We start from the raw sequence: 14,511 nt of genomic DNA, 5'->3' as shown, positions 1-14,511 counted from the left end.
CCTAAATCATCAATAAAAAAATTAAATGTTTATGATTTTTCATTAATTTAAAAATGATACAAAATTGATAAATTTCCAAATCCAACACAACACAATAAAGAGACCGGGAGAAATCACTGGGTTTAATCACAGGCCTTTGGTTTCACCCAAACTGCATTTTACATTTTTCATCTCTCAACTTCTACAGGATATGTATTAATATCATATATATAATATTGATATAATATTGATATAACTTGAGAATGAAATATTTTCACATTGTCAGGATGGCCGAGTGGTCTAAGGCGCCAGACTCAAGTTCTGGTCTTCGAGAGAGGGCGTGGGTTCAAATCCCACTTCTGACATTTGTTTTCCCAAAATTTTTCCACCTCCTTTTCCACTTTTTTCTCAGCTTTTTAATCAAGTCCAAACAACCCCTTAATTCTCTTCACTCCAAAGACGCACAGAGCAAAAATGGCAGCTCGCTCCATCTTCACAACTTTCAGCAGGTATTAATACACTCTTATACATGGTATATTTTTCTGTATTTGAGTAGTTAACACAATACCCACTTGTTATTTTTGTGTTTTTATGTGAAAATGTATTGATTTGAGCTTCTTGATTGTATGTTTCTATAGAAATTTGAGGAAGGAAAGAAATTTACTTAGACCCTTTTCATCAGAAGCTGCAAAACCCCAGATCATGTATGAACAAGAGCCCTCAGCTGATCAAGAATCAGTTGATGATTTGAAAAGTAGGATTTTTAGGGTGAGACTTCCCAAGCGTAGTGTTACTAATGTGCTTCAAAATTGGGTGAGTGAAGGGCGTGAGATTGGCGTTTCTGAGCTTCGTAAAATCACGAAGGAGCTAAGACAGTCACAGCGTTTTAAGCATGCCCTTGAGGTAGTTTCTTGGTTGTGGATTTTAGTAAAGATTGTATCTTTTCGTGTTTATAGTTGAATTGAATTGGTTGTTTTGAGAAGTTTATGCCTTTAAAGTTTGTTTCTTTATGCGTTTGTGTTGTACAAAATGTTAAATCGGTGTTTAGTTTGATCTGAAAGATAAAGAAATGTAGAATAGCCTTTGACATAAAGTTATACACTTAAACTTGTGGTACATGACACAAGAATCTTGGGGGTGGGGGTGAGTTCAAGATGTTTTGAATGCAAAAACAGCAAGTTGCAAAGTGACACAAAACTTGTTCTCAGTCAGAATTATTCATTGGCCCAAAGAAAAGAGTCACAAGACCAGGTAGAAATAGGTAAAATCGGTAAGATTGATTCTGCAAAAATGTATTTGTTGACTAAACCAGGGGCACTGGATAGAATCATTAAGATTAGTATAAGAATCTTTATATTATTAATTAGTTACTGAGGGCAATTACCCATTTACCCTCACTACAAATATTGTATCTCCGTCTTTGGTTGCTATAATCATGTTGTCTTAATCTGTTTGTATTGTGTTGTTTCTATGCCCTAGAAATCTAAAACAGCAGCCACCTTTATGATATGGAATAATGAATATCAGAAATGACTTTTTTGAGAATGGTGCGCCTTTTTAGTGATTATTGATTAGTTTTTTCCGTACTTTTGTGCTGTCCAAATGATTTTCATCCGTCTAGTTCAATTTAAGAGAATAACAAAATTGAAGAACAGATCATGCTCTTATACTTTGTTGCATACTTGCGTTTTACAACCGGCTTATCTTTGACATGAGTTGTTCCTATTAGTTATGAATTGTATATATTGTATGTCAAAGTTGTTTGTTGTACATTTTATACTGCATTAGTTTGTAAGGGGATGTCATATGTTGTAGCTATGTAGAGGCTGGAGATCGAAGATAAAATATATTTCTAATTTTCTATGGCTTCTTGCTTTTAGTAAATAGGGTATGAGATCCTGAATAATGGTTAATTTCCTGTCTAAAAATAAAGTATCATTCGAATGGGAAAACTTAACTGGACTAGCTTCATGATTCTAGTATATACATTAGGAGCATATTTGGGTCATTGCTTTTACACATTTCTCGTGTGGTACTTCTGAGTTTTGATGTTTCATGACATTTACTTGTCATTTCGTATTGTAAGCTAAACTTGATTTTGATATACTAGGCTGTATCGTGTCATATATGAGTTTTGAACATATTTTAGTTGTTTCCGGTTGTAGATTGTTTCACTATATCTGTTGGCTCCTATGTTCAAAAAAATTGTTCTCTCATGAATTATATTATTGAAATCGTCGGACTACAAAATCTTTTGAGGTTATATAAGTTAAACGTATATCTCTTGTCATTTCATACTGTGAAATGACAATGTTGAATGGTGAGTGATTTTTAATTGCAGTTATCAGAGTGGATGATTGCTCACAACGAGTGTCAGATGTCAGATTCTGACTATGCAGTCCGCATTGAGTTGATGACCAAAGTTTTCGGGGTTGATGCTGCAGAGCGCTACTTTGAGAGTCTGCCTCCCAGAGCAAAGACTAGTGAAACCTACACATCTCTACTCCATTGCTATGCTGTGTTAAAATTAACTGAAAAGGCTGAGCAACTATATCGAAAAATAAAGGAATCAGACCTGTCTTTTACTGCCATTACCTACAATGAGTTAATGACTTTGTACATGTCGGTAGGGCAAGTTGAGAAGGTATCCGCTGTTGTTGAGGACTTAAAATGTCAAAATGTCGCACCAGATCTGTTTACTTACAACTTGTGGATAAGTGCGAATGCGGCAGCTCTTAAAGTTGATGAAGTCAGAAGGATACTTGATGAAATGAGTCATGACCCTAGCTTTAACGATGATTGGGCAAGATATGTGAAGCTTGTAAAGATTTATCTATCATCAAGCAACCTTGTTAATTCAGAGACAAACTCTGTGGTCGAAACTGAGAAAGGAATTACTCAAAGAGAATGGATAACTTACGACTTTCTTATTATTCTTTACGGAGGTTTAGGAAACAAAGATAAACTCGATCAGATTTGGAAGTCTTTGCGTATGACCAAGCAAAAAATGACCAGTAGAAACTTTCTCTGTATACTTTCTTCATATCTGATGCTTGGAAATTTGAAAGAGGTAGAAGAAGTCATTGATCAGTGGAAGTCATCTACAACAACAGAGTTTCATGATTCCACCTGTAGAAGTCTATCAAAAGCTTTTGCTGAACTGGGATTACAGGATAAGGCAGCAGCTTTCAGTATGATTTTGACCGAGGAATGTGAAATAGTGGATGAATCACAGTAACGTGTATGGGGCCATTCTTGGTGTTATATGATACAGAACAAGATTCTATGTTGATGCATTCTAATGAAATATGCGGATCACCAACATGAATAAACAGCAAATGACGGTACGAGGTCAATTTTTCTATTAATCTTTATTTTTATGACCTAGTTCTGAGATTAAATTGGTTAAAACAGCCTCTTTTTCCTTCAATAGCTGTCAGTTTTGTTTCAATTCAACAGTGCTGTTGTTGCTCTACGAAATTGATAATGATTTGCAAGAACGTGTACTAGCTTGATAATGATTTTATGAAGTTCAGTCGGATTGCACTACATTGTTGTGTAACATATAGACTTTTTCATTCATTGTTTGTAATCAACTCATCATAACAGGGTCTTCATTAGGGGTATGTTCAAAATGTGCTCCAGTCTTGTGGATTTATCATAAAATTTTGGAGAATTCAACGACCCAATTGATATTTAGGAAACAAATGTCATGGCTCTTGGAAAACATTCTATTGTTTGTTCACTATTACATTAGTCAAATTAATACTCCCTCCATCTCAAATTAGATGGCCCCGTTGACTTTGGGCACACAATTTAAGGTTCATTGACCGCATGGATACGTGTCTTATTTTTAAAATTTTATTTTTGTAAATTAAAATTAAAATATGAAATTTTCATTTATAAAAGAAAAAATAAAAAATTAAATTTCGGAAGTAGACGGTCAATGCACTTAAAGTTACGTGCCCAAAGTCAACGGGGACATATAATTTGGGATGGAGGTAGTATCTTTTTATGATCAAGAGGCCTGGGAACTTTGGAAGGTCTGTGAATTAAGATTTTTTTTATTCAATGAACAGTGTGTTTTAAATTAAAGTTAAAATTAGTTGCAAGAACGAAAGGAAAGTGAACAACAGCAGATTAGAAAAATAATCTGTTTTTTCCTTAAACGAGAAATTGTATGGAATATATATATTTCCTTTCCAAATTTTATGGAATAAATCCGCAGTAGCACCGGCTAATATAACTACGTATTCTCCGGGTTCAATTCCTGGCTGCGGAACATTTTTTTTCTCGAAGCTATTATTTTAATTAAATTGAGATTTTTTCTACCGATCAAAAGGCCACACAAACTTATAAGATCTTTGAATTAAGATTCTTTTATTTAATGAACTACGACCGGAATAATTGAAGGGTTCAATTTTATTTTAATAAAAAAGTGTCGAGGCGCTAGAAAAAAATATTGAACGGTGTGTTTTGAACTAAAGTTAAATTTAGTTGCAAGAACAAAAGTTATAGTGAGACTCTAGAAAGTGAACGTCAGATTAGAGGAATTTTCTGTTTTTTCGCTGACGAGAATTTGCCTTTTATAATCTTGTAATATATAGATTTCTTTTCAACATTTTTATTATCGAATCCGCAGTAGCACCGGCTAATATAACTCAGAATTAAAGTTATCTTCCGGGTTCAATTCCTGGCTGCGGAATTTTTTCCCAATTCCTTATGTAACTCTTTTGCTTGTTGCCCCTCAAAAACTCTGACTTCACTTCAATCTCTAGGACTGTAAGCTTTCAGTTATGGCCATACCAAGGCTTTTAACAGAGAGACCTTGGCTTTATGTTGTATACAACAAACAATAGATTTTTTTGCCACCCAACTTATTATTTGTTTAGAAACCTACCACTGAACTATAATTTTTTTCTTTTTTGTCACTAATGTTAGGTTCGGACTTTTTTTTGTCACTAACGTTAGATTCGGATTTGATTATTAACACTATGTTACTTTTTTAATATTATTAAAATATAGTACTAGTCTGCAATATAATGACGATATGATATGTGTCTATATCTTTATGTAGTGTCCTAGGTAGTTTATCTTGGAGAACGAGAGTTGGACACGCATTTTGAGACTCCAAAAAATTTCAAAAATTATTTTATTTTATTTTTTCTGAATAAAATTTAATGTTGGTTTTTTTCCCTTAAAAAAACGTTGGATTTTTTTTTGTCACTAACGTTATGTTTTGATTTGATTATTAACAATATGTTATTTTTTTAGCATTATAAAAACATAATGGTAGTCTGCAATATTATGATGATATGATATGTGTCCATAACATTATATACAGTCATCTATATGTCCCTTACCTAGTTTACCTTGAAGTACGAGAGTTTAACATGCATTTTAAGAACCTAAAAAATTTAGTTTTATGAATTATTTTAAGACTCCACAAAATATATAGTATCACTTGATTTTATAGTTCTTTACCACTACTTGTCACATATTTTAAGGTTCCCACTTTTAATAAATATAGTTCCATAAGTTAATTTTGAGATTTCCTTTCTGAGTAAAAAAATCCGTACTCTCGTCCTCTAAGATAAGCTACCTAGGATACATATGGAGTACTACATATAAAGATATAGACACAGATCACTATTATATTGCAGACTACTGAAAAATAGATTTCTGAAAAATATCGTTTAGATGGTCAAAAAATTTAAATAAAAGTTTGATTTTAATTAAATATAATAAAATTTCCCAAAATGCTCCTTCAAAAGTTAATGGTAACGGCAGAAGATAACGAAAAGGGTGCAAAGTGTCTACGGGTTAAAAGTAAAGGGCTGCATAGTGTTTATTCCAAAACTATTAGGTGTAATGTGCAACATGCTGAAATCAAAGGGGTGTCAAATGCAATTAACTCTAAAAAGAATAACATAGTGTTAATAATCAAATCCGAGCCTAACGTTAGTGACAAAAAAAATCCGAACCTAACATTAGTGGCAAAAAAGAAAAAAATTATAACTCAGTGATAGGTTTCTAAACAAATAATAAGTTGGGTGGCAAAAAAATCTATTTTCCCAAATATTTTGCCAACAAATAATGGTCCCAAAAGAAGTTCATCTCATAAGCTACTTTTGAAGTTTCAGCAGGGCTTGTTTGGCAGAACCCCGACAAGAATACCATTGCATGCAATTATGCAGATGCAATTTGGTGGAAGGCAACCCTGTCCTAGACTCCTTGTCAATTGCTCAAATAATTCTACACGATATTACTATTCATGCCGGTATTTTAGTTATCCGAGAAACCATCTTTTCAACACTAAAAAAAAAAAAAAGATGAATATAATTTGCAAGAAAATTTAGAAAGCTAGTAAAAAGAGTCGTTTCAAGCTGTTCAACATTATATTGATATGAAACAATGTAGTAACAAAAGTGAGTTTCAAGCGGTTTAACATCTCATCGATATGAAACAATGTACTACCACAAATATATATGGGTCTCGGTCGATTGTCACGGACCTTTTAAATGACTACCGTCTACCGGAGAACTTTTCAATAACATGTTAGTTTCTGGCTATTGGATCCAGCAACCAAGGTTATAACAAAATTTTAATACATCCGGAGTTTTTCAACCATTGGACGGATAAGATGACCCCGTCCAGCGATCAAAAAGCCCTATGCATAAAAAAATGTTATAATCATGGCCGGTATCTATTCATGCAATGGCCATAAACTAACATGCCATTTAAACAGTCTAGACAATCGACTGTCAATGACGAGGACCTAATATACAAGAAAATCAAAGGTGACAAGATCTTTATTTTCTAGTTTCTCTAGATTTGTACAGAAACCATATGAAGTTCCAAATAATTCTGCAATTGTACAAACAAAGGACCCTACAATTTAGCCGAAAAGAGTTCATCTCAGCCACACATTTTCGAAAATTATGTCCAATGTTCCAACTCTTCTTCATTGGAAAGTGATGAAAGCTAGTTGTCATGAGCAGATTTGTGTGGCACAATCAGCCTCTACAATGACCATTCATAAGCTTCAAGTTAGAAGATAATCGTTATCTACTGAATGACAGGACTTCAGATAAATATAACTTGAGAAGGATAGTTGGGATCAACTCTAGACCCATCTGCCATAGCTTTCGCAAATATTTTAAAGATTTTATTGTGCATTATGTGCCATTTCGACACAAAAGATTGATACAAATTCAGTGGCGGATCTGACTATGAAGTTAAGGGGGGTCAATTTTTTTGTAAAAAAATTAAAAGGGGTCACAAAAAAATTAAGGGGGGTCAATTTCAATTTTACAACCTAAAAATATGTATAATATTAACAAACAAAAAAATTAAGGGGGGTCAGTTGCCCCCTCTTGCCCCTTCTAAGATCCGCCTCTGGATACAATTATCATGATTGCGACTCTCGCACTCAGTGATGAGTGATGGCCTAGAGGTTTAAATATCATGTTCACTGAAATTTATCTTGCAACTGGCAGATAAACAATTTATTGAATTATTACAGGGAAATGGATGACTAACGAGACGAGCTCTCAGGAACGGCCTTGAGATTTTGCGGGGCTCTGGTGAAAATCTGTTTTAAAGGCCGTAATCTGTATATAATTCTACATATTTCATACATTTACGTATAAAGGATTTCTTAAGCATTGGGGGTCTTAGGCGCAAGTCTTGTCCACTTATAGCGAGACCACCTCGGAGCTGAGGAGTTTAGCAGCTAGTCCTTTCTGGATGACAAAATCAATAATCAGAATACTTTGATGTACTTGCTAATATTAAGTGCGTGTATGGGTAACTATTAGAAGTGCTTATAATGGGGCTTGAGAAGCCTAAAAAAAAGTTAGGAAACCTAGCTTTTTTTAGTTGCAAGCTTCTTCTAACTGAAAAACATAACTTACAAGTCACGGTATCCAAGCACTTTTAACAATTTATAAGTCCAAACCAGCTTTTCACTTATAATCCACTTCTTTACTTTAAACAATAAGTCATTTCTTTTATGACCAGTCAAATGGCCCTGTAACCGTAAAAGTGAAAAAAGCTATAGAAAGTTAAGTTAGTTACACTTTAAAAACATCTCAGAGCTTGTCATCAGTCATGTCAGGTGGTTAGATACATGAAAAATTAATGATTGAAAAGACCTTGAATTACTCATCTACCTCCACATCCACAGAATAAATGGTCCATACCAGAGAGTGCAGAAGTTTGTAAGTATTTATCAGAATATCATTCATTCAAGGTAGAAAGTTCTTACCATTCTATGATATCTACCTTTTTATGTTACAGTGGAACTAGTGCTTCAGACACATCATAAAATTGAGAAACAAAATTATTAGCCAAATGCTCCAAAAATAATAGCATGGCCATTTTGGCTTCACAGCCTGTAATAAGGCATGCAATTATGTAAGAAACTGACAACTAAAGATAATTCCAAGCAAATACCATGTGGGGATCTTTCCTTTTCTCATTTCTCTAGCCATCACAATTTGTCTCCTGTTTTTCCCTTCATGCTCTCTGTTTTTCTTCTGAAAATACCCTCCCTTTTCAGTCTGTAGGATTTCTGGAGTTTTTTTTTCGGGTTTTCGTGATGTGGGATTCAGAGAGTGAAGCAGCTGGAGGGAGAGACTTTGTCACAGGAGAGCTTAACAACACTAAGCATGGTGTTCAGAATGATGGATTTGAACTAAGAGGCCAGTCTTGGTATGTTTGAAGTTTATAGATGAAATTCTGTTGTAATAAATACCAACAATATTGCTTAAGTGATAGAGTTATAAATGAGATTATAGAAGTGATTGTTTTAGTATAAGGTTTGATTGTTTCCAACTTCATATTTGTGTGTGTTTCTTGCAAATTTAGGTTTGTTTCAACAGATGTTCCAACTGATTTTCTAGTTCAAATCGGAGATATTAGTTTCCACTTGCACAAGGTAGCTATTATTTTATTCGATATGAGATATCTGATCTTATGAACTTAAAGGTCTAAGAATAATCCATTAAGGTGACTAATTATTGAATTCATTATGTTTAGTATCCTCTTCTTTCTAAGAGTGGGAAGCTTAACAGAATTGTGTACGACTCACGAGAAGGAGAATTAAACAAGATAGCCTTGGATGATCTTCCAGGAGGGCCAGAGGCTTTTGAGTTGGCAGCAAAGTTCTGTTATGGAATTGCTGTTGATCTAACAGCAACAAACATATCGGGGCTAAGATGTGCGTCAGAATATCTTGAAATGACAGAAGACTTAGAAGAGGGCAATCTGATTTTTAAAACAGAAGCGTTTTTAAGTTATGTAGTGTTGTCATCATGGAGAGACTCGATTCTTGTATTGAAAAGCTGTGAGAAGCTATCGCCTTGGGCTGAGAATCTCCAAATTGTACGAAGATGCAGTGAGTCTATTGCATGGAAAGCTTGTGCCAATCCAAAAGGAATAAGATGGCAGTATACAGGGAAGCCTCCAAAGGTTCCTAGCCCGAATTGGAATGAAATGAGGGATTTAAGTCCAAGTAGAAACCAACAAGTTCCTGCTGATTGGTGGTTTGAAGATGTTTCAATTCTTAGGATTGATCATTTTGTGAGAGTCATGACTGCAATCAAAGTAAAGGGCATGAGGTTTGAACTGATTGGAGCTTCATTAACACACTACGCAATCAAATGGCTCCCGGGGTTCTTAAAGGAGGGCAGTGGCTCTGATGGTAGCCTTAGCAGCCACAGTGATGTTAGTGCAGGTTGGAACGGTGGACTTCATTTGATTGTTGCAGGAACAAAAGAACAGCCACAAACAGTTAAGACTAAAGATCAACAGATGATTATCGAGAGCCTTATAAGCATAATCCCCCCTCAGAAGGACAGTGTATCTTGCAGTTTCCTTCTCCATCTATTGAGAATGGCAAATATGGTGAAAGTGGCTCCTGCTTTGGTTACTGAGTTGGAGAAACGTGTCGGGATGCAGTTCGAGCAGGCTACATTGGAAGACCTTCTCATACCTTCTTACAGTAAAAGTGAGACTATGTATGATATTGATCTGGTTCAAAGACTTTTGGAGCATTTCCTTGTTCAAGAACAGATTGAAAGTTCTAGTCCGAGTAGGCAGTCGATGTATGAAGGATCCCAGAGGAGTCATAATTCGAATGCCAAGATGAGAGTAGCAAGGCTAGTGGATAGTTATCTTACTGAAGTTTCAAGAGACAGAAATCTTTCTTTGACAAAATTTCAAGTGCTAGCAGAGGCTTTGCCTGAGACAGCAAGAAGTTGTGATGATGGACTGTATCGAGCAATTGACTCTTATCTAAAGGTTATATATCTCTAAAACTTATTAGAATAGATTCTTTGAGATCTCCTATAAAAGAATTAGGCATATCTAAAAAATTAAATCAGTTTCTTTTCGAGTGAGTTGTGTGATTTTACTAGTGTCCTTGTGCAATACATTAATACAGTAACCAAAATAATTCTGTATCCTGACAGGCACATCCAACACTGTCAGAGCACGAACGTAAACGCCTCTGTCGTGTGATGGACTGTCAAAAGCTTTCCATTGATGCATGCATGCATGCAGCTCAGAACGAACGACTCCCCTTACGTGTAGTAGTCCAAGTCCTCTTCTCCGAACAAGTGAAAATCAGCAATGCACTAGCCAACCAGTCAGTAAAAGACACTGGAGAATCGCTGTACCAACCGATGGTATCAAACAGGAAGACATTACTTGAAGGAACTCCACAGTCATTTCAGGAAGGATGGGCTACCGCGAAAAAGGACATAAGTACTCTTAAGTTTGAACTCCAGACTGTGAGTGCCAAGTATCTTCAGCTACAAAATGACATGGACAACTTACAAAGACAGTTTGACAAATTGGTGAAGCCAAAACAAGGATCAGCATGGAGCAGTGGATGGAAAAAACTGAGCAAGATGACCAAAATGAGTAATCTAGAAAACAATGATTTGGGGTCTCAGATAAATGCAGAACAGACTAAAAAGACTAATAGAAGGTGGAGGAACTCCATTTCATAGTTTCTTTTGAGGGAGATTGAGTTTTCTACTCTGTTTTTCTTCATTGCATTTGCAAGTCAAATATTCATATGCTTATGAGATGTACTAGTAGAGTAGAATATGATTTGGATCCAATGTGTTTGTAACTTTGAAAGGGTGATTTCAGAAGTTGATTTTTCCGCCAATTATTCAGATTTCTTTTTCCAGTTTTAAATTAAAGCATTACCACACATCTGATCAATGCAAAATGTTTGACCTGAAATGTTTATGTTTGCGCATTTGATAAAAAAAGTTGATGCAATAATGTCATAATGTCTTATATTATTGAGAGCGTCTAGTTGTTTGAGCGTCTAGCTGTTTGATTGTGACGTATGACTTAACTTGACTTAATATGATACGTTAAGAGTTTAAAATGTTAGTTTGGATAAATTCTGACTTGTTAATAATTTATAAATGATTAAAAATGTAATTTAAAAAATAAAAATGATTTATAGGTAAGTTATTTATGAGTAAATTTTATCAAAAAAAAATTTAAATTTTTTAAATTGACGAAAAAAGTAATTCAAACTAAATTCTGACTTTAACTCAGTTTCCGGCTTATTTATGATTTTAAGTCGGTTTTCGACTTATTTTTGATTTTAAGTCAACTTCTAACTTACACAAACGTACATTTTCGGTGTACATTTTCGGTGTTAAAGTCAGAAACAGTTTTAGGCAATGCTTAAAGCTGGACAACCTCTTAAACCATATTTTTAAGTCACCTCTTTTATTATCTTATCTTATATTTTACAATAAATTATTCACACTTTTTCGGTCTTTCAACTTTATATTGTGCTTTATTAAATTATAATAAGTATAAGACTCATTATTGAAATTGAAGATAAATATGTCTTAATTATTAGGACATACTTTTTTATACTATACTAAAGAACTTCACTAACATGCCTCCAAACCGTATCTGGAATTAATTTGTATACAAGTCATATAAGTTATACATATCTGCCGCCATTTCTACATGGTAGAAATAAAACACACCAGCTACTAGCCTACTACGTATAAGAGGTACAACAATTCTCTAATTGTGCGCAAACATTTCAATACGTAAAAAATGCTGAGAAAATCTTGAAAATCTTCATTCAACCGAGCGCATCGATTTCTGGAACATCACAACCGCAAGCGTGACAAGCGAAGCATACACCGAACTCGGAATTCTCCGCACCACTTTCCCCACATGCGGCAGCCCTTCCGTCGCTCTCTTCGTAAGCAACGCAACAGCAGGCGCCACAGCCATACTAATAATCAGCCCCTGACTCACAACCACAAGCGTTTCCGCCGTCAACTCTGTCATAAACCTCTCAAACTCCTCCCTGTCCAGTTCCTGATCAAGGTTCATGTCGCATTCCCTCATCAGATCCCTCACTCTCTCTTTTGTCGGGGGGTCGACATGCGGCCCTGGCAACCGCTTGTTGAGTTCATTGAATGTCAGCAACACGGCAATGTAGAGGTCCTCGAATGTTGGACTAGGTTTTCCAGTTTCAGTCTCTAAACAGTCGAAGAACTTGTCGGAGATCTTCTTTACTTGCTTTTGCCTCCACTCTTTTCCTTTGAATTTGTCCAGGATTTGTCCCATTTGTGTTTGTGTATTGAGAGCATGGAATAGATAAGGAACGAGAGGTTCTGCCCTGGGGATTTGCAGCCATATATAAAGTGTTTACAGCCTGGTATTTGAAGGTATGGAACAAGATATTGCACCTGTCAAATTTTAGAAATACTTTCATAATTTCGATAAAACATTTATATAAAAACAATATGAATTTTAGTTGGACGATTTAAGTTTTGAGTAGCTAAAATTAGTCATGAGAGACGTTGGCTAAACAATTTCACTAGTCATGTCATATAATTCAATATTTTAATTAATTAAATAATCATATTATAATAAGTACATAAGAGAGAATAGGATCATAAGGTTATCCTTTGATATTCTCCCTGAGATCATGCAAATCAATATCCTGAGTACCACAATTTAGCTAATGGGAATTAGGGTTATATTTTTTTTTTATCTGTAACTCTATATATTCTAAGGTTGTCAAAAAAATCTGATATCAGTCTTGAAAAATCCGTTACCGTATCCGGAAAAAAACGGATATAATCCTCATCTGAAATAAAATAGATATCATCCGTATGCGAATCTGGAGATTGCGGATGCAGATATGAATATGCGTACCCGAAATTATTTATATATATATATATAAATAATTATATATAATAGTACTTATATGAATTTATTATATATGAATTTGTTTTTATTTTATTTTGTATATTTTGAACAAGAATTAATATTTTAAGATTAAAGAGAAACATTAAGTTAAAAACAAAAAGAAAATAGAATGGATATATTATATATGAACAAAGTTCCATGTAGTCCACATATTTACTGTAGTACCGTAGACCACGTATGTTCTGCAACTATCGAATGGCATAAAAACATTGCAAAATGTATTATTTTGCAAACCATGTTCTATAAACATCATTATTTTGTTAAAAAATTTTACAATCCTAAACATTCTACAAGTTAAATAGTGAAAAACACATTATTCTGCAAAACTTGTTAAGTTTGCAGAACATATTTACATATTACACAACATATGTGTTCTACTTGTCGAACATAAATGATTTTCAATATTTTTCATGAAATAGTGATATTTATAGAATGTATTTCACAAAATAACAAGTTTCATACATTTTGCAATGTTTTTATGTCATTCTATAGTTGCAGAACATACGTGGTCTATGGTACTACGGTAAATATGTGGACTACATGAACTTAACTCAATTATATATATGATAATTGATGCAGATAATAGAATATAGACGTCGACCCACCAAACAAAATACCTAATCTGATCCCGATGCGCAGCGCAGCCTCTTCTAAACACATCCAGGCCCGGCCCAGAGGGAGGGTAACCAGGGCGACCGCCCAGGGCCCAAAAAATTTAGGGACCCAAAAATTTTATAATTTATGTATTATTATTAGTATATATCAATCCTGTAAGCCTATTCTATCGTCCGTACTTAAACTAATGGTACTATCAATCATGCACTAACGATAAATGTCATCAAACATTTGTTTAATCTTCTTTTTTTACATCATGTACACTTTATCGTTAAACTTGATTATTTTATAGTTATTTTCTTACGGAAGTTGACTAAAATTTGATTTGCATTGCTACAAGGTCATATTTTATCAAATTTACTTAAATAAAAAAAAATAGGGTCCATTTTCTTCTTTCGCCCTTGGGCCCTCCAAAGGTATGGAACGGCCCTGCTTAGATCTTACAATTTCTTCAATTAGTTGTTATAAGATAAATAATTTATTTATTTTTCGAATCTGATTTCATTCTTGTTTCTTAATCTACCAACCGATGATTTGTATCTTGACATCTTGGCTGCTAATCTTGGGCATCTTGGCTTAAATTTTGCTCAGTAATTCTGCAGCATACAGACTTGGTGATGATGGCCATAACAGGGCTAGCCA

At 34.5% G+C, this 14,511-nt stretch overlaps 3 protein-coding genes and 1 non-coding gene across 4 annotated transcripts; 3 read left to right on the top strand and 1 right to left on the bottom strand.

The window, feature by feature from the left end:
- The first annotated feature begins 260 nt into the window (after window positions 1–260).
- Window positions 261–344, top strand: TRNAL-CAA (transfer RNA leucine (anticodon CAA)). The gene has a single exon. It is a non-coding gene; the product is annotated as a tRNA-Leu (tRNA).
- LOC108200530 (pentatricopeptide repeat-containing protein At5g09450, mitochondrial) lies at window positions 336–3,528 on the top strand. Its single transcript, XM_017368719.2, has 3 exons — window positions 336–488; window positions 618–882; window positions 2,321–3,528. The coding sequence occupies exons 1-3, from the start codon at window positions 454–456 to the stop codon at window positions 3,215–3,217; spliced, it is 1,197 nt and encodes a 398-aa protein (XP_017224208.1). The 5' UTR covers window positions 336–453; the 3' UTR covers window positions 3,218–3,528.
- A 4,726-nt stretch (window positions 3,529–8,254) lies between these two features.
- Window positions 8,255–11,168, top strand: LOC108203159 (root phototropism protein 3). The gene is made up of 5 exons (XM_017371923.2): window positions 8,255–8,439; window positions 8,543–8,694; window positions 8,851–8,920; window positions 9,022–10,284; window positions 10,455–11,168. The coding sequence occupies exons 2-5, from the start codon at window positions 8,582–8,584 to the stop codon at window positions 10,995–10,997; spliced, it is 1,989 nt and encodes a 662-aa protein (XP_017227412.1). The 5' UTR covers window positions 8,255–8,439; window positions 8,543–8,581; the 3' UTR covers window positions 10,998–11,168.
- Window positions 11,169–11,931: 763 nt separating this feature from the next.
- LOC108202711 (uncharacterized) lies at window positions 11,932–12,732 on the bottom strand. The gene has a single exon (XM_017371229.2). It carries the CDS (start codon window positions 12,604–12,606, stop codon window positions 12,109–12,111), a length of 498 nt encoding a protein of 165 aa, XP_017226718.1. The 5' UTR covers window positions 12,607–12,732; the 3' UTR covers window positions 11,932–12,108.
- Window positions 12,733–14,511: the final 1,779 nt, after the last annotated feature.

The sequence above is a fragment of the Daucus carota genome, chromosome 9 (genome assembly GCF_001625215.2).
Source record: "Daucus carota subsp. sativus chromosome 9, DH1 v3.0, whole genome shotgun sequence".
NCBI classification, from domain to species: Eukaryota; Viridiplantae; Streptophyta; class Magnoliopsida; order Apiales; family Apiaceae; genus Daucus; species Daucus carota.
Note: the sequence above shows the minus strand (reverse complement) of the source record. Positions and strands in the feature narration are given on the sequence as shown.